This window comes from Phoenix dactylifera, chromosome 1, assembly GCF_009389715.1.
Source record: "Phoenix dactylifera cultivar Barhee BC4 chromosome 1, palm_55x_up_171113_PBpolish2nd_filt_p, whole genome shotgun sequence".
Taxonomy (NCBI): Eukaryota; Viridiplantae; Streptophyta; class Magnoliopsida; order Arecales; family Arecaceae; genus Phoenix; species Phoenix dactylifera.
The window spans coordinates 6933752-6957540 of NC_052392.1; the positions used below are offsets into that span (position 1 = coordinate 6933752).

General features: G+C 38.3%; 1 protein-coding gene across 8 annotated transcripts in view; it reads right to left on the reverse strand.

Annotated features, from left to right (window-relative positions):
* Nucleotides 1–608: 608 nt before the first annotated feature.
* Nucleotides 609–23789, reverse strand: part of LOC103713978 — a 39890-nt gene continuing 16709 nt past the window's right edge. For 2 of the 8 annotated variants that reach the window (XM_008801048.3, XM_008801043.3), the window contains 7 exons: nucleotides 23162–23275; nucleotides 20968–21093; nucleotides 14092–14151; nucleotides 9180–9302; nucleotides 7849–8069; nucleotides 4883–5102; nucleotides 843–1127 (listed from right to left, as the gene is read on the reverse strand). In XM_008801048.3, coding sequence (XP_008799270.1) covers nucleotides 1075–1127; nucleotides 4883–5102; nucleotides 7849–8069; nucleotides 9180–9302; nucleotides 14092–14151; nucleotides 20968–21093; nucleotides 23162–23275 — 917 coding nt within the window. In that variant the 3' untranslated portion in view covers nucleotides 843–1074. Of the gene's footprint in view, nucleotides 1128–4882; nucleotides 5137–7848; nucleotides 8070–9179; nucleotides 9303–14091; nucleotides 14152–20967; nucleotides 21094–23161; nucleotides 23276–23789 lie in introns of all 8 variants that reach the window. The other 6 variants (XR_605135.4, XR_605134.4, XR_003386926.2 and 3 more) reach the window with 6 other exon arrangements.

The following is a 23789-nucleotide window of genomic DNA, read 5'->3' on the forward strand; positions in this document are numbered from 1 at the left end:
ATTCTCCTCCCCTGGGGGAGATAGAAGTAGCTGGATAGTCTAAGTTACCTGGCCATGCAAATGCCAGATATGCTCTTGTTAGCTAGGTTGCTGCCATTTTTTTCAACATCGGAGACAGGGCATCATAACTGTTTGTCCCAAATAGGCATAAAGAAAAAACATTGGATTGCATAGAAGTAAATATGATTGTTCTAAAAAACTGGGCAATGGAAAGGCACACAAAAAGTTCCTAGAGCCTATGTAACACTGCCTCGGTAACGCCCTATTCAACCAAACCCTACGTACCAAGTTACACCAATCTCCTTATGCCACATGACTGGAAGAACTTTTCATGTGCACAAAATGGGCTGCTTCATGCGTTACACCTGGGTGACAGTCCAGCGGTTGCATAATCAATATAGGAAGAGGTTCTAGGTTCAGATATCGGTGCTGTTGTTGCCTGAGTGTTTGACCTAGATTATTCTTACTGGTGATACTCCCTAATGTTTTTTCTCAAAAAGAAAAAACAGAGGTTCAAAATTTTTGATGGCACCGATATAGAATGCTTGATGATGCCAACAATTGAAATTATATGCAAACATATAAAATACTAAACATGTTGCTAGGGATGCACAACAAAACTATCTATAGGTCAATCTCCTATGAATCATATCAGATTTAATCACCATTCCACCTTTCTCTGCACAATTGTATAATTTAAGAACCAAAAATATCCCATAGGGGCAAGAATCAGTTCCACCAGGCAGGGAGCACCGATTTGTGAGCCATTTCTCACACCTTGATGGCCCAGTCTTGATAGCTGCTAATGGATCACCATTTTGAGCTATGTGAGGGCTGCAGCATTTCCACTGAGAGAGGCCACATTTGATTAAATAGAATACAGGCAATTCAACAAGCATGAGCCAATGCATCCTAGAGATCGTCAATGAAATAAATTAATCTATCATAATGCAATAGCCAAAAAAGAACAAAGAAAAGAGAACAACTTTAATGTGTTCCACCATTAATCCAACTATTATGATGGAGGATGTACAACAAAATCACGCTTCCCTTGTGAGAATCAGTCCTGGACGGTTAAACCACAGAAACACGCCCATTCGTCTTCTGCATTGTTCCCAGGGGCAAACCTATAAAACAGATACAGGCAACATTAAAAGATGTCTTTCACTCATGCTACAAAGTGTCCTGAAAGACATCATCCACTAAACTGGGTGTTGAAATAATAGGCAGAGAAATAATCCTCTAAAGAGGGTTATACTGGAAGAAAATTTACCGCAAATGTATTTTAAAAAGGCATAAATATTTGCAAGACGAGAGAAACTTGGGCAGAAAATTGAGTAACATGGCTGCTGATGGGCAAATATTGAGAAAAAGGTTTCAAAGAAAAGGTACGAAACTTATAGTTGGCTCTGAAGCGCAAAACCTCTATACAATAGCAACAAGATTACAATTATGAATAGTATATATCATGAAGAACTACTGACATATCCCCTTCATCATGTTACAGGAAGAACTAGATGTTTTGTCATGGTTCATTGAGTGATGATTGTTCAGCAAGATATAGAGCACAACCTCTCTCCAAATTTTACATCTTCTGATAAACTACAGATAAAATGCAAAGTATCATTTAAGAAGATTGCGGGATTAAAAGAGCAAGGCAATTTTGGCAAGTCAGCTAGTGAATCAGACAAGCTGAATCTATTTCTAAAGCTAGCAAGTCAAAATATTGTGCAACTCAGATAACTTGGGGAAGCTGCGTATGACCAAGTCAATCATGACAGGGGAGTTTAACCTAGTCCATCAATATTGGGGAAGCTCAACAGGTAAAAGAAACTAAATAGATAAAGTTCGTGTCCAACTCAAATGATTTGTGTGTTTCAAGTTCCAGTAGTTTGTCCTTGACTTGAGCCAAGTCAAAAATGAATTTAGAACTCTCTGAATCAAGCTGTAAAGTTTGTCACTAATATCAATCCCTTAAAGTTTTCAAAAGTTAAGTGATGCAGAATCTTCAGTAATTCTAAACTACTGCACTAAGGTAATCAATTGAATACCGATTTAAAAGTGTAACTTTTTAAAGCATCGTAGTTGTTAGGCTGCCTTAATAATTAAAGATCCTGGCATTTAAACATGACATAGGGCTTAACCAATCATTCCATTCATTAGGTTAGGATAAAGGTACTTGTGATTTTTACAATGTTTTTCTCTCTAAGAGAATATGCCTGCAGTTATCATTATTTATGAACAGCATGCTTATCGTTTCTTCTTTTAATTAGTTTCAGTATAATTAAATGTATGAAAAAGGATATAAATATAAAATTTTATATTTATTCTAATTATTTCTCAGGTAACTAATAAGTACATAGATAATATTGACCTTTTAGATATTAATTTAAAGCCATATGAAATGGCATTTTCCAAGTAATGAATTTTATGATGCTGGATGAGATATGCTGAGGTCATTAGTGGCATGAAGTTCCTATATGCAGATGTTCAATTGCTAAGGTGATTCTAGAATCATGCCCATTTCTCAACGAAGAATAAAAAAGTAATTCTAACTTTTGGGCAAGCCCGGACAACCAAGGTGACTAATGTACAGCAAACCTTTGCTAAAGTTGTATCAGCATCATGGAAGCAGTTCAAGGAATCCAAATGAAGCAAAGGAAATTTTGTCCAATATATAACATACCACATCCATATATCATACCATATAATTTTATGCAGCATTTTTAGTTTTCTATAGGTTTTTCTCTAGGGTAAGTTGTTAAGTTCAGATCAAAATAGAGGTCCCTCAACCTTAGAAGACAAAATGTTTTGACATGTATTACTTCACAAGGCTTTTGCTATTGCATGCCATGCGCATAGTTTGTTTTTTTTTTTTTTTTTGTGTGGGGGGGGGGGGTAGCGATTCATGATTTTTTTTTTTTCCGCTAGTTCTCCATCTTAAACAATCCAATACATACTTCATTTTGACAATTCTCCACCATTTACATGAACCAAAAACTTTCCTCAAACAATATCATCATTAGAATCGAAAAGGATAAGTTATTGAGAAAACCATAGTTGTTATGAACTTTTGATAGGGAAGACACCATTAAAGATTGATATTTATGTCTGAAAATGCTTCAGATACAACTATGGCTAATTGCTTGTACACATAAGCAGGCCCGCCAACAACTTGAATGCTTCAAAACTTAACATAGAAGGCAAGCAGACATCTATTATTTTAACCACTAATTATAAATTTAATAAAAATTATTATCGTGTCTTGCACAGTGATGCCCAAAAAAGAATGCCAATAAGACAAATTAAAATTTTTCCTTATCTTTATAGAGGGGTTAGGGGGACTTTTCTTCCCTTGCCCCCTGCTGGTTCTGCCTGTGCATGCCCATGCTGACCAGGGATGAGCATTGCACATGCCACGTGCTGTACCATGCCAACAGTTGGCACAGACCAGCATGCTGCAGGCACGAGCATTTTGTTGGATTTTATTTAAAAAATAGGTTACTTTAAATTCCTTTCTGATATTGCTAAGAGTTGGTCCATGCATTAAGCAAATAATTTAAAGCTATATATATTGTCATACAAGTAACGATATTAGCCTATTATACAATTATGTTGTAGTTTTAAAACTATAGTATGGCTACATAGTAACTAGTATAACGTGAGATAGGGTTCTTCCAAGTGCTCCGCATCCAATAAAACAGCCACTGATCCCTGTACAAGGCAATGAAAAAGTGGGAAAAAAGTCATTTGAACCTTTTTGGCTCAGTACTGGTTTAGGGTATATGGTTTGTGGTTTGAGGCCTGGAATTGGATTGCCATTTGATATCATTCTATATGCTCTAGAACACATGGTTACCTCTGCACACATGCATCCCCACGCCGGCACCAGTCCAGAACTATATGTGCTGGCCAGCATAGAGGGACCATGACCTAAGACCTTGATTTTCATTGAGATTCTTGCATTTTCCTTGGATAGATAATGGTACTCATCATGGAGGAAACCGATATGAAACTTAACTTCAAGTTTTAGGAATCAGTTGTGTTCTATTTAGTTGCTTAGTTCCTTTCTATGCTTCATAAAATATCATATAACATAGTCATTATCATCAAGCTTTATCTCATCTATCTGGTCCAACTTTAAAGAATAATGCATGATCTTGGAAAGTTGAAAAATGTTTGAAGTTCAGCTATCAGCCTAGCATCATCAGCTATCAGCTCTTAAAATCCAGGCCACAACATCTCTAGATAAAAGAGGACATTACCATGAAATGAAAAGGCTGGTTGGTGGATAAAGGACCAATCTTCTTGGTTACACAATTTAAGCTCATGCAACTGCAGAGCGTATATAAAATTATAAAAGTTTACTTAGTTCTATCTTCTCTTCTTCTCGCATCTTCCTTGTCTTCATTTTCTTTTTCTTGCCCTACTAATTTTTCACTCCTCTCTTTATCCTTTTTTTTTCCAAAAAAAAAAAAATTCTCGCCATTAACCAATGACATATATATGGTATGAGTTTGCTCTTGTATGCTATTTTCATCATTAGGAGAAATGGTATATGAACAGTCTTCCCTAGACATGAATCAGTAATGGACTTCATTCTTCAAATAAAGGATTCTCACTCTATCATTATGCCTAACAAATTAGACACCTGTGGGTCCAGTGTTGTATGGAGAAAAATGTGAAATTTTGCTACACAACTGAACTTCCACAGATAAAATGAATGGGGTTGCTGGGAAGAGGAACATCAATAACTGCGTAATAGATGTAATTTTATATGCACCTTCCTGATTTCACAAATTTTACTCATAGTAAAAGATTCATTGTCATCATCATGAAATACTGAGGAATCTATACAAAAAGGAGAAAAAAATTCTTCGACCTGATTTTGCAGTATATGAATATGGTGCAGAATGAAATCTGTCTTTCATGACCCCCACTGAAGCCGCAGCTACTTCAGGTTTCGAAAATCTGTTCCCTCTGAAATGATTTGGAAAACTTGCAGCTGATGGTAATGCTCCTGAGTTTCCCAAGAATAGTTCTGAACTTTGTGCTAGAACCTGATCAGGGTTCCAAACAGCAGCTGAGGAGTACATATCTCTCTGTTTCCGAAGTGAGAAAGTGGAAATGTAATTTCTGTTCACGATGTACTTTACCAAACAATCAGTGATACAGAATAAGCAAGCAATGCTTTCTCAAATTGTAAATAACCAATCAGAAGTTATGCAAGCCTGCAAGTTTTTATCAGTCAAAACACTTCATGCATGAAATAAATGCTGATCACTAAACATGTTCAAATGGAAAGTCTTATGCATCCAAATGAATACATTCCATGAACGGTCAGGGGAACTAGACCGAACTAGCTAAGGAGAATGAGGCTAAAGCCTCATGATTTTCCTTATAAATTTTAGATATCTTAAAAAATAATTAAAAGTTATAACTGTTAGAATTTCAATTGATTTTTAGGGATATTTTCGGTTTTTTCCAAATTTATTTGTTGGTGTTTTATATGTTTTATGGTGTTCCAAAACTATTTTGTGTTCTTATATTTCCAGTCAAAACACTTCGTGCATGAAATAAATGCTCATCACTAAACATGCCCAAATGGAAAGTCTTGTGCATCCAAGTGAATCTGTTCAATGAACGGTCATGGGAACTAAATGGAACTAGCTTAGGAGAATAAGGCTCACTTCTTTGATAGTCTGGGAACTATGTTTAAAAAAGCTAAGTGTAAGCCTTGATGCATAAGGTAAAGTCTTATGATTTTTCTTAGAAGGTTTGCATATTGAAAAAAATAATTTTTAAAGTTAAAACTGTTGGCTTAAAAGCAAATATGTAGTTATAAATTCGAGGTTGGTTGTCAATAACCAGTAAGGTCTACCTTGATTTTGAGTTTTCTTTTTGAATTCCATATTACTTTCCTAGGATTAGTATGATATAGAATGTTTAGTAGTCAACAAATCATTGCTGATTTTCAACAGCAATTCCAGATTTGGCCGTACTTAAACATATACTAATGTTGGCAAATGCGATGCATCTGATGAGGCATTAATGGATATTAGCTATCAATCCTTAAAAAAGATGACAAAGAAGTGATAAAAATAGGTAATGAAGAGGACAGAGGAAAAAAAACTGCACTGTACATCAGATATGTTCTTTACTTATTTATAGTTTTTAGATCATGCTATGATCTGGAACTTAATAATGAAAACAGAAGAAATAGAGATGCGGAGACATTTGAAGATTCCAGCTCAATTCATTTAATAGTGGGGTATTTATGGCCATGGGGTGATACTCCATGGCTAGATGTGGAGAGAGAGATGGAGTCATCTAAGCGATGGAGATAAGCACCCCCCCCCCCCCCCCTAACACAAACAAATTATTTGGGCCCCCATTGCTTTGCCTTCGTTTTTTTTTTCCAAAAGTCCAAGCAGAAAATGAACCAGACTAAACAAGTTCTATGATGAAACCCTTTAGTTTTTTAAAATTGTTTGCAAAATCTTTAGAGCTTTTGGTAGAAAATATTTATTGCTTTCAAGAAAGAGTGAAAATAAAAGTAAGGAATAGCAAAAGTTTTGTGCAAATGCTATTTTCAACATCAATATCCATATGCTATTTCACAAAATTGTAGAGAAACAAAAACACAGAACCAACAATGATTCCAAACAAGCCCTTAATTATTTTATAGTTTTTTTAATGAAGAACTAGGTGAAATCTACCATTTGATTGTTTGAAATATTTTAATAAAAAAAGGAGCATAAAATATTGTTAAAGGATCAAAAAATAAAGAAGGAAGATGTAACAAACCTAGACAGTGGTTTCAGAGTAATTTGTAAGAACTTATGCTGGCCAAGATTACCACGTTAAGAAAAAGGGGGGGAAGACAGATTTCTTAGGCAGAAAAGAAATAAACAACAAGGTCAATTAGTTTTGTTTATTCTTAAGTTTGAATTATTTCATAAAAAATGCTGGAAAAAGAAATGCTACATGGAAAGGCACCATAGAGGAGAGAAGGAATGTGACTACGAAGTCCAATGAGCATTTAAAAAGCAGAGTAAGATGAGGAGGCCTCTATGCTTTTTAAAAGGCCAAATAACATTGTTAGTTTTATAGTTTTCCTGTCTCGTTTGATAAAATCCATTGCGAAGGAGTCATCAGAGATTCAAGAATTTGCAGATCCTTCTGTTGAGGAGCTCATACCAATTGCAAAATACTTTTATTCATTATTTGTCACAAAATCCCACTGCCAGGCATTCAAGAGGTCTAAGATCAATGAGGTATGTTTACTAAATTTTTTCTTCTGTACACTAATATACACGTTTGCATATATATATATATATATATATATATATATATATATAGAGAGAGAGAGAGAGAGAGAGAGAGAGAGAGCTCATCCATCTGTAGATATACATCATTGTGAAGAAACTGCATATTTTGATGCTAGAATTTAGAAATGAGAATTGGAGCACTCAGTTTCAAAGGACCATAGGCAGCAGATAAGCAGCCATGGGGCCACCCTAGGCAGGTGCCTAAGTGGCACCCAGATTTCAAAAATGACCAAAAAAAATAAAATATATAGAAGCAGAAATGTAAATAAGGGTGCAATTCAGAAAATGAAAAGATATCAAATAAAATGTAGTAAGTCAATAAAAGTAATAATTTGGCAACATTCAATATTAATTCATAAATTAATCTCATCTTCCATAAACATGATGCATAAGCATGAAGATAGGCACAACTAGGTGGCCACTTTTTTTTTTAACATTGGAAGCACTTAAGTGGAAAAAACTAATTACTAACTAGACTCTTAGAAAATAATCTAAATAAAGGTAAGGTGCTTCAGACCTTCGTTTGAGGAACATCATCCCTGTGAACCTCGCGAAATAATTTACTAGAAGATGAGACTTCGATAGACATCATACCCTTGTCCTGCATTGATTCTGGACTTAGGGAATCAGCGCCATGCTGTTCTGCACATGCCTCACGGTATAGATGGCCAAGTTCTAAGCGGAGATGATTGTTTCCTTGCAAGTGGTATATTTTGGTAGCAAGTGGAACTGGAGCATCTGATTTTGTTAAATAAATATAAATATTTCAGATCCTCTATAGCATGATAATCATTTTTTGGGGAGTGTAATAGCATGAAATTTTCAGGAATAAGAGTATGAACTATATATGAAAGAACTAGCATGCTTCTAAAAGGAAGAAAAGTAGTGCAAAACAACATTATACCATCAAGATAGAGACATCAGACATGTCTTCCGATACCAAGACATTCTGATTGCTTACCAGAGAGGAAATCAAGCATTCATGGAGTTCAACTCATGGAATAACATGGATTAGGAAAGGGCTCAGTGTAATGTAAATAATCATGCAAGATGCATCATATTGACCAGACACACGTCTTGTATTCATTAGAAAAAATAAAGGATTAAAGTTCCACTTTACATAATCCATATCTATTCGAAGATTATCCAATTTTAAGGAATTATAATACTGTAATGGTGTCAATAAGTTGGGTTGGAAGCCCTCTAAGTCCATCAGCCATTTCACTCTTATGGCTCAGAGTTCATTCATCATAAAGTAGAATACAACTCTTTAGTGAACTACAATTTGACTTAGGATATGTAAATAAATCAAGTGAAATCCAGCAAATAATCTTCACTCACCATCAATAAGTGAAACGGGTGGGTTGGCCCTTACAGTGTCTATTGTAGGGTTATGCGAAGAAAGTTCCTTTACCAAATGGGACAGGATATGTTAAGCATGCGCCTTAAATAAGGTAGAGTAAGGGTGACTTCACCTAACACAGACTAACCAACTGACGATCCTATCCACAAAAACCTACACATTTGGCACGCAATTAAGAATTTGTGAGTTGCTGGTTTAGAAAGAAAAAGGGCAAGGAGTAATGATAGGCTGTCATGTAGAACTATTAAACTATCTATGAGCTCAAATATTTCCAAGCAAGAAAAATCTAAGTGCTGGTCAATTCCATTAGATTAACCAAATGAGTAAATTACAAAGTAATATGCAGTTTCATGATTAAAATTCAAGCATAACCAATATGCTGTACAGGTTTCCAGAAGTAAACAATAAATATGTTTGATGGGCTTTGTTTGCCCCTGTAAGCACTTTTGAACATGAGAACTTCAGTAATAAGTCAGGGGACTTACTACTCCGAAGATACTCCTTATGAATTACACCATTTTCAAGGATTTGTCCAGCCTTCTGATATCTGTTCAGAGTATTACAAGGTACTTCTCTTTCTGCATTTGATATCTTGTAATATTCCCTGCCTGAAAAATTTTTATGTCTTGTTAGTTCAGAAAATGCAAGACTGCAAAATCCAGTATACTATAGAAACAAACAAAGCTAGTGAAGGATTTAAAAGGAGGCCCGCTCATCTGCGAAATTGAGTGAAAGTGCATGCTTGGAGATCATCTTGTCAAACACTTTGAAATCATGGTATGTTGAACCGGCCCGTACCGGACCGGTTCGGTCCCTGACCAATCCGGTACAGAGGTGAAAAATGGTACCAGCCCATACCGGCTAGGTCAAATTTTTTTGGGCTTTGGAGGCCGAAACGGTGGTACTGGTTTGGTACCGGTTCGAACCGATACGCCTACCAGTTCGGCGATCCTTGTTTGAGATCAAAAAAAAAAAGTTGACAGTAAGCAAGAGGATTTCCTCAATGATCTGGGATGTACAAAACTAGTTCTTAAGCTCAACTATCAGACTATCACCAAGCCAAACATGAATTGCTCTGAATTCTGTTACTTAGTTGATAAATCCCACTATAGCAATACACTAGGAAACATTTTATTATATATTCTGATATCATAAAGTTGTCTTTTACAGGCGAATAAGCCAGTTGAGTATAAGGATCCTTCAAAGTTCAAATGCTGATTGCACTGTCTTCCCATTAATAATTATTTACTAGAGGATATCACATATTCACTAAAGAGAAAAATGGTAATAAGGAAAAGAAATAAAGATTTTTTTTTAGATACAATGCAAAAGCTGAGTAAAAAGTGACTCCACGACTTTGAATTGTTTGCTGATGTAGGTGAAAATATTGCTGCTAGAGATACGATTTAATTTTAGTGTCTGGTGAAGAATATTGTCACACATTGTACTGTACACATGGTAAGCAATCTCCTATTCATTTGTGGACCAAGCACAAAGAGATAGATATTTACTCCATATTGCTAATACATAACCATTTAGCCAATATCCTTACTAAGTTTCTGTTAAGCCAAATATATATTGTTAACCCTTTCTCTATCAGCTTAAGCTTTTGGATTCAATTGGTTATTGGTTATTTTGTCATATCTGACAAAGCATAGCTTTGCTGGAAGTCATGACTCATGAGCTCAAATCACTCCAGTTCAGTTATTTATTTAATTATCCCTCACTATTTGTTATTCTCATTCTGATCTATCTCATTGCCCCTCCACATACATGGTCTGGCCCACACATGAGGAGAGGGATTGTTAAGCCTGATATACATTGTTGACCCTTTCCATATTAGCTTAAGCTTTTATGGTCAATTGGTTATTTAATAATTTTTTGGGTATTGTCAAAGTCATCATATTTCTATGAAATTGTTCTTGGAGTATACATTATATTAACGGACTCTTTGGTTAACCCCAAAGTACCTACGCCCAACACCTAGAAAGGGTAGGGGCAAGGTTCGACGTCTCAGTACCGGACCCCGCACTAGTGCCGCACTAGCACAGTGTCGGTACGGTACGGTACAAAATTTTTTTGACGTACCGAGTATCGTTACGCCATCCGTATTGGGAACCGATACCGAACCAGTACGATACAGTATACCCCGTAGGGCTGGTATGACATACCATGGGCAGGAGTGTGACACTCAAGCATAGGTTCAAAAAAAGGTATTCTTTAGTATGTCAAGGTGCCCCAAGAAATCAAGAAATTTCATAATTTTATATGACTCAAATCTAGATGACATGTTTGTAAGCTAAAATTTGAATTTCAAAATTATATGTATATAATACTAAGCCAAAATAGTAGTTTGCAAAATTATAATCAGAATAGACATTAAAGTTCAGCTAAATATAGGTATTGCACGGAAAAAAAAACTACAATCTGTTTCCCCTCTACTCCAACAATATAAACACCTCCCACTTCGCCACTATGTTCCATCCACGAAGCACTATCTCCCTCCATACTAAATTAGGTGAGATACATTTGTCTAACTCTCTCTCATCCCTCTCTTTCTACATCCTTGACCCATAGTTCCCTCCAACTTCTCTATAGCAGCCATCTACCTCAAAACCTAACCCACCACCCAACCCTCTCTCCCAAACGCGATCTAAAGTGCCTTCTCTTCCTCTCATTCTAACAAAGCCACAACCTCCTAATATACCACCATGGTTTTAAATCCCGTGGGACAAGACTGTCCCGATTTTTCCATGGAAACAGTGAGAGGTTGTCCCATGATTTAGGGCAATGGAATAGGTTAGAGGCGATACGAGGAAACAACCTCTACACATGCAGGAGTAAGGCTAGGTGCATCTAACCCTCCCCAGACCTGTAATAGCAGGAGCCTCGTGCAATAGGCCATCCTTTTCTTACCTCTAAGATCCACAACATACAAGACAGACAGAATTGGAAGGAGGGTTCACCTTATATGGTCATGCCAACAACTTCCAAAATGCTGAAAGGCATGAATTTTTCAATTTTACTTGTAGCATATGTGCAAATAATGCAATTTTATCCAATAATTAGTCCATTGATCTGATGATATTTGGATCCTGAAGTTGGGCAAACTTTTGAAGCAAGTTTTTTACAAACTTATTTGCTTAGTTCCATGAAGTTTGATTTTACATTCAATTTATGTAGCTAAACAAATGTCAATTGGAAAATGAGAATAATAATGTGATTTCTAAGGGCCAGTCAAACAACACAAACGTTACAAATTCTAGAAAACATGATATCCCAGTTTCAGAGAATCAAGTGATCCAAGTTCTTGAGTTGAACTCTATTCATCCAAATATAGCCTTAGAGATTAGGATAACCAGAAACTGACATATATAACCACCCCTTGACTGTCATACTGAAGTCCATGCAACATAGGATATATATACAATGGATCCATTTCATCATTTGACATGCTTTATATGACTGGATAACTCACATAGGATTTTTAGGCGCCACCTTGAAAGATGTCATCATGTGTAAGACAATCACTCTCATTGAAGTGGCAGTACTTAGGTGTTCTGCATTTCTTAAAGAAGTTGATCATCAATCGATTGGAGTTGGAAACATGGACTGAATGAACCTCCGCGGATATCCACCCCAAATGAGATCCCTCCTCTCTTCCTTCAGTTTTCTCTCTTCTTTGTGTTTTCTTCTGTGTGATGATTACCATGTAATTTTTACTCCAAATGCAGGTATATTGGATATAGAATTTCCAAAAATCTTAAAAATGAGTGGAGAATGGAGATATAATTGCAAATATTATTGGAAGGTAGGAAACCTTTTATAACAAATAATAGACATCCCAAGACCAATAACAAAAAATTGCATAGAGGCTTCATGAATACTTCAAAGCCATGTCCTATTTAATTGGGTTGAATTTTAAAGGAAAACTGATACGTACGGTACAATATGCTAAGTTGCAAATTGGAACTTCAAACTATCATTTACAAGCATGGTATGCCGTACCATACCGAACCAGACGGTACTGCGCGTACCATACTAGTTCAGAACCAGTACTAGTACCGGTGGCGTATCGAGACCATACCGAACCAAACGGTACTGCGCGTACTATACTGGTTCAGAACCGGTACTAGTACCGGTGGCGTACCGACACTCGGTACGCCAAAAAAAATCACGTACCGCACCGTACCGATACTATGCTAGTGTGGCACCAATATGGAGTCTGATATCGAGACAACGAATCTTGTTTACAAGTCTAATATGCAAGCATACCTGCCTACAAGTCGAATAGTTGCAGGCAGACTTGCAGGTGGATCATTTGCAGTGTTCGGTTCCCTGCAAGTCATCTAACTTGCAGCAAGAAGACTCGCAGAGAAGGGGATTTGCAGCAAGATGACACAACTAAAACATCTCCAAGTCAAAATGCAGCAGTTTAGCAGTGGATGAGTGGGCGACTTCCTACAGCCCCTCGTCCCACCCACAGAGTTCTCATTGCCTCTTGACCCCAACACCCTTAGGACCTCAATCTTGCACTTCAGTGACCTCTAGCAACTGACTTCTAGTGAGTAAACTTGGAATGCTATGACTACAATGGCAAGCAACCAAACAGAAATTAGTAGTTTTTGCCAACTCAACCACATGAACCAAATATAACACCTGAGACACGAAATGCTGCATCTCCAACTTCTCTGCAACTTCAATTCTGGTGCAATTGAAGTAGCAGGAACAAACCACCTCTTAAATGAATGTGCCCTACAGATTGTCAGCATAAGAGTATAGTTCGTAAGATCTTTAATCCCACATATGCATTAAACCAAAGGTTTGCACTAGCTTGAGCACAAAGGTAAGCACTAGCTTGAGCACAAAGGTAAGCATAAAACAGTTAAAAGTGGGGTATATCATGTTGCATTTAAGCAAATAGAATAGAATTGAACAATTAAGCAGCCCTTTTCTTCCAACAAATTAGTTAGGCTTTACATTCCTTTGGTGAAATTTTATTCAAATTTCAAAGGAAACATACAATTATATTGTGGCCATATATGCTTTCCATTAAAAAAATAAATAAATTTATTCAAATGGATACTGCATTACATTGGATAGCAATTAAGTAGAGAAAATAATAGTGAATCCAAACAAAAAAGAACATTAATTGAAAGATATATTGCATGATCCACAATCAAATTGAGCAACAACAATCCCTTAAGGAATTTAAAAAAGTAAACTCATGTAACCAACACAGAGTTCCTATTAAACATATGATCTGCAATTTCTACATAGCCAGATAAATTTGGCAATCTTCCTGAAACAATGCAAATGATTATCCAAAAGTATATGTACAATCTAGAATTTTCAATTTCTGAGAATATATTGGAACTGCCAAACAGTTCGTAGTACCTCCAGTGCCAATTTCAGAAGCATCAAGTACTGTGGTATGATCAACCGATGCTGGTGTCCCTACATAACAAAGAATTTATGAAGATGAGCCTCATGAATACTAAAGAAAAGCAATTCACTTTGATGAGTTTGCTCAAAAAAATGAGTCATATTTCTTTTGCTCAAGTACTGTGGTATGATCAACCGATGCTGGTGTCCCTATATTGTAGAAAAATCTACAAGACATTCCTGTTCAATTCCAAGCCACAGTTAGCTCATAAAAATAAGCAATAGTACACTGGAGATTACCTACTAGATAAGCTAACTGTCCTTTACAATTGCAGAACAGGGATCAGACCAAGATTTGTGGTACCGATCGTACCGACGTACCGGTCGGCTCCGGTAACGGTACGGTACCGGTGCCGAACCGAGCCGATACCGTACCGATAGGGCACATTCGGCCTGGTTTCAACCCCATCGTCGTTTTTTTTTTTTTTTGAGTTCTTTCACTTTTGGATATTTTTTTGATGTTTTTATGTTTAGGTTTAAGGTTAAAACTAGATGATACAACTTATTACTTCCAAATGATTCAAATAATGAGATGAAGAACATAAAATATTTTCAAATTAAGATACAATCAATTACATACATTTAAAGCACTCTCGGATATCAAAAATCGGATCGAGTGGCAATGCTTCTCGTCAATATCTGGATCATCAGCATAATATGGAGGCAGATCAACCCATCCCTCTAACTAAGCGGCATTATAGTCTTGTATGCTCAATCCTCGAGGAATGCACGTTGGGTCATAAGAACTCTCGGATCTCTCGCTGAAGCTCTGGCTCTGAGAGGTGTCTTGATAAGGGACCCATCTGAATATGCCGGCACCAAAATCCGATCCGTAAGACCCTCCGGTCTGTGCAGGGTAGTAGCCACCGGAAGATGACTCCGATGCACCATATCCATAGGCTGGCTGAGGCCGCAGATAATAAGAAGACTCGGAACTTGATACATCAATGGATCCGACTCCACATGGGAGGTCATCTGCAGCTGCATCCTGGCCTCTTGAACGACCTCGAGGAGCTCTTTTTCGATATGCAATGGTATCCGACCGGCCTATATCAGACGGCCTACCGTGGTCCGTATCTTGTGTAGCATGCGTAAACTAAGACTCACCGGTGTATCAAAAACCTCCATCCGGCTGTATCTCATAAGTAGTACCATACTGTCCTCCACTTCCTCCATAGCTAGTAGATCCATCACCACCAGAACCTTCATCGCTGTTGGTCCAAGTCTCCTCCTCGACACTCTCCATTGGGGCCCTTTCCTTTTTTCTTCTTCTTTGCTGGGATTGACGTCCTCCTGATCAAGTCGACTGGGTACTAGAGCGTCCTCATCCTCACATGAGAGGATCATCTCTCTGAACGGAAGCGTCGTACCAGTCATGCGATGACTGGCTCCTCTCTAGCCACGTCATATCAGCTATAGGAGTGCGTGGAATGTTGCGCTCAGCCCATTGCTGTGGATCGACCATAGCCTCGGTGGCTATGATGCTGGCTGGTCGTCGAGACAATCCTGGCTCATCAAGCTCGGGCTCCTGCTGCTGGGCCGCAAGCCAGTCGAGCATAGGATTATCATCATCATCTGTAAAAGTTCTATAGATGGGATCTGCATACTTGAGCTCCACTTTCTCCTGAATGCATTTTAGCCTCAACCGCAGATTGTAGTGCACATAAACTAGGTCGTTGAGGCGCTTTTGTGCCAAACGGTTCCTCTGTTTGCTGTGGATGAGGCCGAAAGCGGACCAGTTGCGCTCACAGCCACTCGAGGAGACCGTTTGGGAGAGGATCCGGATAGCGCTATCCGCTTAAGATTTTTTGCGGATCCGCCAAAATGAATCCACCATTCAGCTGCAAAAATATTGAAGATAATTAAATTTTACATATATGATGGCCTCATAGTTGAAGATAATTCAGATGCAGAGGTGTCTTGCAGATTTGTATTGTACCTGAATTCATAGTTGTCTTGCTCACGACAGCTGGTCGCTGTCCAAAGCTGTGGCTGCCCTCTCTAAATAATTTGGTCTGTGGAAAGAAGCTTGTTGTAGTATGTCAATAATATAAGATCCGATATATTTACATATGTTACTAAATCATAGTTACCTCTTTTATACATGACGCGGTGACTTCTGGATCAGACTCCATCTTATAAATAACATTACGCAGAGCATGAAGAAGTTCATCATCCATACCAATTCCACTCTCGTACTGAAATCGGAGATTCAGATAGTATGCTGCACATAGATGACACCATCTTAGTATAATTATACAAATATATCAATCAGTATAATTATCAATATTATTGCTTACCTACTAGATGCAATTCCCTACCCATTTGGGCTCCCCACCGCCGCTCAATGATGTTGATGTACTCCTAGGCATGGGCTACATCTGCCTCCATGATCTGAGCCTTTGCCTTCTCCATCATGTGATACAAAAAGCCCATCTGGGGGTACCTCTCGCTATTCACGGCCTGCAGCACTTCATATAATGGTTTGATAGCCTTGACTATCGCATTGGCCCGCTGCCAGAATGAATGCCTGCTTACCAAGTCTTCCATCCTGCTTCCTTCAGTGTCGGCTTGGGCATATCTACTTTCCTACCACTCAAGACTAACAAACATCTGACGTAGGGCTCCTTTCTTCTCGATAAGACTATCAAGTGCAATGTAATTCGTAGCAAACCGTGTAACTCCTAGTCTAAGAATTTCTCCTCCTGTATACTTTCTTATTAATGAAAGAACCCAAATATGGCTATAAATATATCTGGTGATGCGTTGGGCTATCTCCATCGTATGTTGCACCCTACGGATCTTTCCAATATCCATCAGGATGAGGTCGATGCAATGTGCAGCACATAGGATCCAGAAAATTTGTCGTCGCCACTCCATCAAGACCTGCCCGGCCAACTTATATTGCGGCCCGTTATCAGCGACGACCTGCACAATATTCTCCTCTCCAATCTGATCAATCACCTCCTCCATAAGTCTGAAGATGTATGAGGCGTTGTGCACCTTATCCGAAGCATCAACTAACTTGTGGAAGAAATCTTCGTATCACAATATGTCAGAAAGTTGATGATGGCCCGCTTTGTCGGACCGGTCCAACCATCACACATCAGAGTGAGCCCATATGTGGGCCACTTGCTCTTATATGAGCCAATTCAATTCTCTAGCTCCTCCTTATTGTTGTCAAGAAGCTCACCGTAGATGTGCTTCGAGCCTAGAGGATCGACACCGGAACCGGCAGACTGTATGGCAGAAATGGCAGACTTGTAGTATGTATTGTCTGCAGCATTCGCTGGAATGTGGCTGAAGTGGAACCTGGATCCAATAGCTCGCCACATATCCTTCTTCTTCTCCTTCTTCCACATTGTGTCTACCCTTTGCTGCTTCAAATCTCTCCTGGGGAACGCATGCGGATCTACATCATGGATTGACGCACCTGGTGAAATCCCTCGGGAAGACTTCTTTCGGCCACCAAAACCACCCAGGATAGATGCAATCCGGCTACGTCCTCTGCCCTCGCCCTTCCTAACTGAGGTTGTCCTTTGAAACTCTGGATCTTGTCTGCTTCCACCAGAACCGGCGCCCGACTCGAAAAATGAGGGCCCAAATCAAGCCCGATACCTCTTCACCTTCTCCTGCTGCCACCGATCATCTAGACTCGCCCGCATGGCAGCCTGGATCTGTGCCTCCTCCTCATCTGGACCCTCGACCTCCTGTGACTTCATCAAGTAATAGAAAGGTGCTTCTGCAGCTTGGCGTTCCACCTCCGCTTTCTGCTTGGCAGCCCTCTCCTTGGCTGCTTTGATCTCAGCGAGATTTTTCCTCATCAGCTGACGGATGCTCGGTGGGCACTCCGAGCATGCAGATATCTCACGAGAATTACCGACTAAATGCTGCTTTAATCTGGTTACCCCTCCTCCTTTGAAGCACTTGTAGCAATAATTGCACTGAAACTGGTGCCGTTCACCGAGTATCTTCCCATGCTCCCAGCCAATATTACGCTCTTGGGGTTGCCCTCTCCTTGATGGCTCCATTCCTACGACCACATTAATTTTTTTCAATTTTTATTTTTTTTGTAATTAAAAATTAATTTTTTAATTTTTTAATTAAATTATAAATTATATAAATTCTGTAAAAACAAAAGTTAATGTCACCATTAACATCGTCCATATATCGACAACATATAAAAAATTCAAGACGAAATGAAATCATTAAATCATTTTCTATTTTTTGGCAATTTTTGACTTAATTTTTTTAAGCAATTTAAATGAAATATTAAAAAAACAATGTAGGGGAAAGAAATTTTACCTTATTTAGTTTTTGCTGGATTTTTCTTCAAGAAAAACAACGCTCTCCGACCCTTCTAATTTTTTTCATGCCTTTGTCTTTGCCTTTCTCTTCTTTTCCTCCTCTCTCTGCCTTTCCTTCACCTAAGCTGACCAATTTGGCTTTAGCATTCGGTCAACTTTTATAGCCAACCGTTGAGGCACTGTGGCACTTTGAAAAGTGCCACATTTTGCCACAGCGCGGCACTTTCGAAGTGCCGCACAAAGTGGCACTTTGAAAGTGCCCTGCCACACTGTGGCACTTTGAAAGTGCCTCTGGCCAGCGTTGTGGCACTTTCACTAATTTTCAGCTGCGAACCAGTGCGAACCGGCTCGGTTCGCACCAGTTCGAGCTCATACCGGTGCGAACCGCTCGGTTCACACGGGCGGTTCGCACCGGTACGAATCTCAAACCGAACAGTTCCGACCCATATTGGGTCGGAACCATTTTATATCCCTATACCGAACCGGTGCTAGTCGGTACCGGTCTGGTACGGGCTGAACCGACCGGTACAGGTCGGTTCAGCAGACCATGGATCAGACAAATACTGACCAGGAAAAAAAGATGAAAGAGAATCAAATGGGAGAAAGAAGTGTGGAATCGAAAGGAGGAGACAATTTAAAAAACACTATAAGTCTGAGTGGAATAACCAAGAACAAGTAAACATAAAATAGTGAACTCGGCTCAATAAAGTGGGAAGGACTACAGTAGGCCACTCAAATGTTGAACTTACAAAAGAATAAAGAATAGAATGGTAGAGACTTAATGGCAAGCAAAATATGTTCAATCTTAACCAATTGAATAAAAAAGCAATGCAGATATCCAATAGATAGGAAGAAACATTGAAAAGAATGAGTGTGTAAAATGGGGTTTAATCGCATTATTCAAGAGCCTACTCAAAAATCAACACATAGATCATTAATCTTCTCTAACATGAACAAAATCACTTGTCTCACTGAACTACAAAGAATTGTGGGCAGCCAGTGATGCTCAAGCTACAAAAGTCTAGGGGCATGATGAGCACAAAGAGGACAATCTGATACCAATAGCTAAAAGTTGGGATTCTTTACCAATCTCTAACAAAACTATCTAGGAGAATCTGTGCAAATGTCTCAGACAACAATTTGCATTTCCATAATTCCTTGAGAAAAAACTGTAAAAAATGTGCTATCATGATGCAATACCACATGATAAAGGAAAAAATAAATACAGAATGTGGAGACCATGCCACCATGGTATGTTGAACCAGCCTGTACCGGCCGGTTCGGCCCGTACCGGACTGGTCCGATAGCTTACCGGTACGATTCCACCATAGAAATCGGTTCGGCCGGTTTGGCCCATACCGGACCAATCCGGTAGCTTACCGGTACGATTCCGCCATAGAAACTGGTTCACGCCGGAGCAGGAAAAGAAAAAGAGAAACAACGAGCGAGCGGAGGAGGGAGGGAGAAGCAGCCGACGCAAACGCCTGCAGAGGGCCCCGGGGGCGCGGCGGAGGCCGAGGCCGCGGAAAAAAATTTAAAGATTTTTAAATGAAATCGGCAAATCACTTGCCAACTTCACTTAAAAATTTTTTAATTTTTTTAATTTTGGAATTTTTAAGTAAAGTTGGCAAACGTTTTGCCGACTTCACTTAAAAATCTCCAAATTTTTTTCACGGCTGCGTCCTCGGCCTCCGCCGCGCCCCCATGGCCCTCCACAGGAGTCCGTGGCCTCTCCTTCTCCCTCCCTCCCCCGCTCGCTGTTTCTCTTCTCCTCCTCCGGCTCCGGCTGGGCTCTTCTGGTACAGGCCCAGTACTAAAATGGTACCGAACATGCTAAACCGGTCCGATCGCCAAATGGTACGGCTTCCGGTACCGGTTCAGCATACCTTGGTAGAGACACAATGTATCCATACAAATACTAATCCTGTCCTTATGCATTTGCATTCAGATATATTCGCATTTCACAATATTAACGGTTGGATGCTCCCATCTTGATAAAAAATGTATATGTTATAATCTTTTCATACTTTGAGGTATGATTTTGTCAACCTTAACAAAAGATGCAAATACAACTTAAAAATGCAAAAACAATTGAAAAAACTTTGTTCTTTACAAATAAATATCTCTTAGCACTGACAAAAGAGCATTAATATTTAATTATAGACCAAGATGAAAGGATATAAACTTTTTTCTGAGATTAGGAGGGTCTATTCCCCACGTTTTCTACTCTACGCCCACCCCACTTGAGGGCCGACTCCAACTAGAATCAAACATGCAACCTCTTGCCCAAGTGACAAGAGGCAATACCATCCAAATAAGTGCTTGGCAGTAAAGGATATAAACTACTAAAAGTTGTGAAATTCATTTCACGAAGCTAAAGGATCAACTGATCAAGCAAAGCTCATTCAAACAACCTTAAGAATCTATTACATTCATTGGATGTTTGTTGATAAAAAATAATTAAAAATGTTAGAAAAGCGAAAATAAAATGAATGAACAAGCAGAGACAATGAAGACATACTTTGAGACTCTCCAGACTGGGAAGATAGCATGCCACTCTGGTTATCGAAATTTGACTCTGAAACACCAACAACATTCCCATCCATTGACTCAGATTTTTCTTGCTCTTCTACAGTTTTTCGTTGATCTAGGAAATGTCAAGATCTATAACCAAATACTTCTTTCCATAGGAATCATCAATGACTAAAAGCAAAACTCTGATAGATGAAAAAGAATCAGAAAAGGGGTATATGATAGCATTGCATGATGAATTTTTAATGTTGCCAGTATATCACCATTTTTAAAGAAATATATAAGAGAAGATAAAAACAAATATACCATACTCATGAACATCTAATTTGCACTAATCATGAATTGGAATCACTAATGAGCCCCACTGATCTGATTAGATTGAATGAAAGTCATCTTCCTTCATGACTTCTACTATTGGGCTTTGGAGCAGAGTAGGCTCCGATTATTCAATGTTTCAGTAAGGTGGCCTTTCTCGTATGTGTCTGTAGTTAAGCATTTTTTCTAGCTGGCACAGATGTCCTTCAAAAGAAGACCTTATGAGTACTCTACAGCACACAAAAATAAAGCACTATTCCATTCCTTATCCTCTCTCTCAGTGCATAGTAAAAGATCCATGATCCCATGTCAACTTTGAAGATTTATGTGATATTGATGCAATGTAGAAAACCATCTGTACACCAAACTAAAGAAAATTAACACACATCCAATGGCAGCACCAGAGATTTTGCCCTTCTCTGCTCTGTGCTAATTACTGGGGCAGAGTGGATGATCCTAGAGCTCTCGGTAAGCAGCAGTAATGATTTCTTATGTGGCTGATTCAGCTTTCTTTATCTCCTGAAGACTAGAAGTATATTAGTGGATGACTGGATGAATTTTATAGATAGATATTGTTAGAAACATGTTGATTATTTGTACACAGAGCTTCATTTTCTGGAGGAAATTGATTCTGCTAAACTAGTGGTGTATTTTCTTACCATAGTTATGTCTTCAGGAATTATGGCTGATAAGTTTATAAGACAAAGGTTTCGGTTGATAGGTTTTCTCTATGAAGAAAAAATTTATCATTAACCAGGAATGGCATGTAACAAGAGGGAAGACAGTGCTATTTGCTTCAGAAATTTTATTGAATTTGAAACTTCATTTTCCAACAAACAAGATCCACAGTTAAACGGTGGCGTCAAAAGCTTTGCAGTTTCTTCTCTACTTGCTATTATCAAGGCTTGCAAAGATAGGGATTGAAACCCTGGTTCCTTCAAAGATGATCTAGAATTCAGGAACCCGAAAACTGTGGATATTTGTCTCTGGAAATCTTTACAGATTTGGCAAGGGAAATCCTTTCCTAACATTGCTTGTTCCGTAGAAGAGTTTAAAGATCGCGGCTCTCGCTTACCTTATGAGAAAAGTTGATAGACACCTACAGAAATAGGAAAAAAATGTGGTGCTGGGATGTTCACTATTAACTGTTCTAACGCTTTTCTACAATATTATGGGATTGTTTTTTATGAAGGTAGGCATTCCCAAAGACAACTCTTTCCATGGTGACATAACCATCATTTTCTTGCCACAATTTGAGTGGAATATTTTACTATCTTAGTAGCAACTTAAGCTGGCAACTTAGAAGTTCTGCCAATTCTCTCCTTGGTTGTAACTCCTGTTTTGCAGCCAACAGAGTATTTTCATCCTAACAAATCAATAGTAACACTCGTAGTTCTCTTACAACCCATAACTTTTCACTTGGACAGAATTGTCCCATCTCAAGAATCTGTCATTTCCAACATGTTTGCTAGCATTTCAAATGCCTGCTAGGATTCTATTCTCTCCATCAACACCAAATTGAAGTTACACTATATTTTTGTTATGGAACTTTTTCAAAGATTAGTTTAACCAGCAATCCCTTCATCCCATCTGTATGAGGTCAGCTGGGGCAGAGTTGAAACTTGAAACAAACATCAAACCCTTAACCTTAGTGCTATTCAAGGACCCCTGAACTCAGAAGTCTAGACAAAGAGAACTAATTCGTGACAAATTATAAGGTAGTGTATGTATATATAAAGAAAAACACATAAGCCAAATAACCAACTTGAAACATATTCCTTGTTCTTTCAAAGGTTAGTAAGCTTACAAAAGGAAACATTTGAAACAAATTATTACCTAATATACTGAGATATTAAATAAAAGGATACTACAATTAGTTGCTTGTAATATTTTTCTCCCCTTCCTTGGAGGCTTCTTATGACCAGCACTACCATCAAGCTCCAGAACAATGTCTTTCACAGAGTTTAATGACCTACAGCGCTCTGCAGGAATTAGACATTTATTAACATTGACCATTCGAACTTTAACAAGAATAAAAGGCTATAGATTTGTACACTAAAAAATTGTGGATTACAACCATCAATGAATCCACAGGGGACAGAGGTTCAAGTTCAACATCAACTTAAACAAGGAAGATTTGTCACACATTGATATGGTCTCTATCCAAAAGAAGAGGAAACGTAAAATCTTCTTATACAGAACATATGGTCAAGATTGTTTATTGGTAGTTTGCTGTATAAATGCATCTTTTGGAAAGCAAATATCACATATCTTTCTAATCATAAAACCAGAAAAACAAATTTACCATATTTCATAAAAATGTGCTTCAGTGTTGTCCTTCAGAATTTTAAATTTATTAGAAAATGACGAATATAAGATCCAAGAATGTTTGCAGAAAATAATTGCCTAAACTCTAAAGCATTAGATTTGGACTAGTCAAATTGTAAGACCATTGTAATTTGGTCTTTTCCACTTGTGAGACCTTGAGAGTGAGAT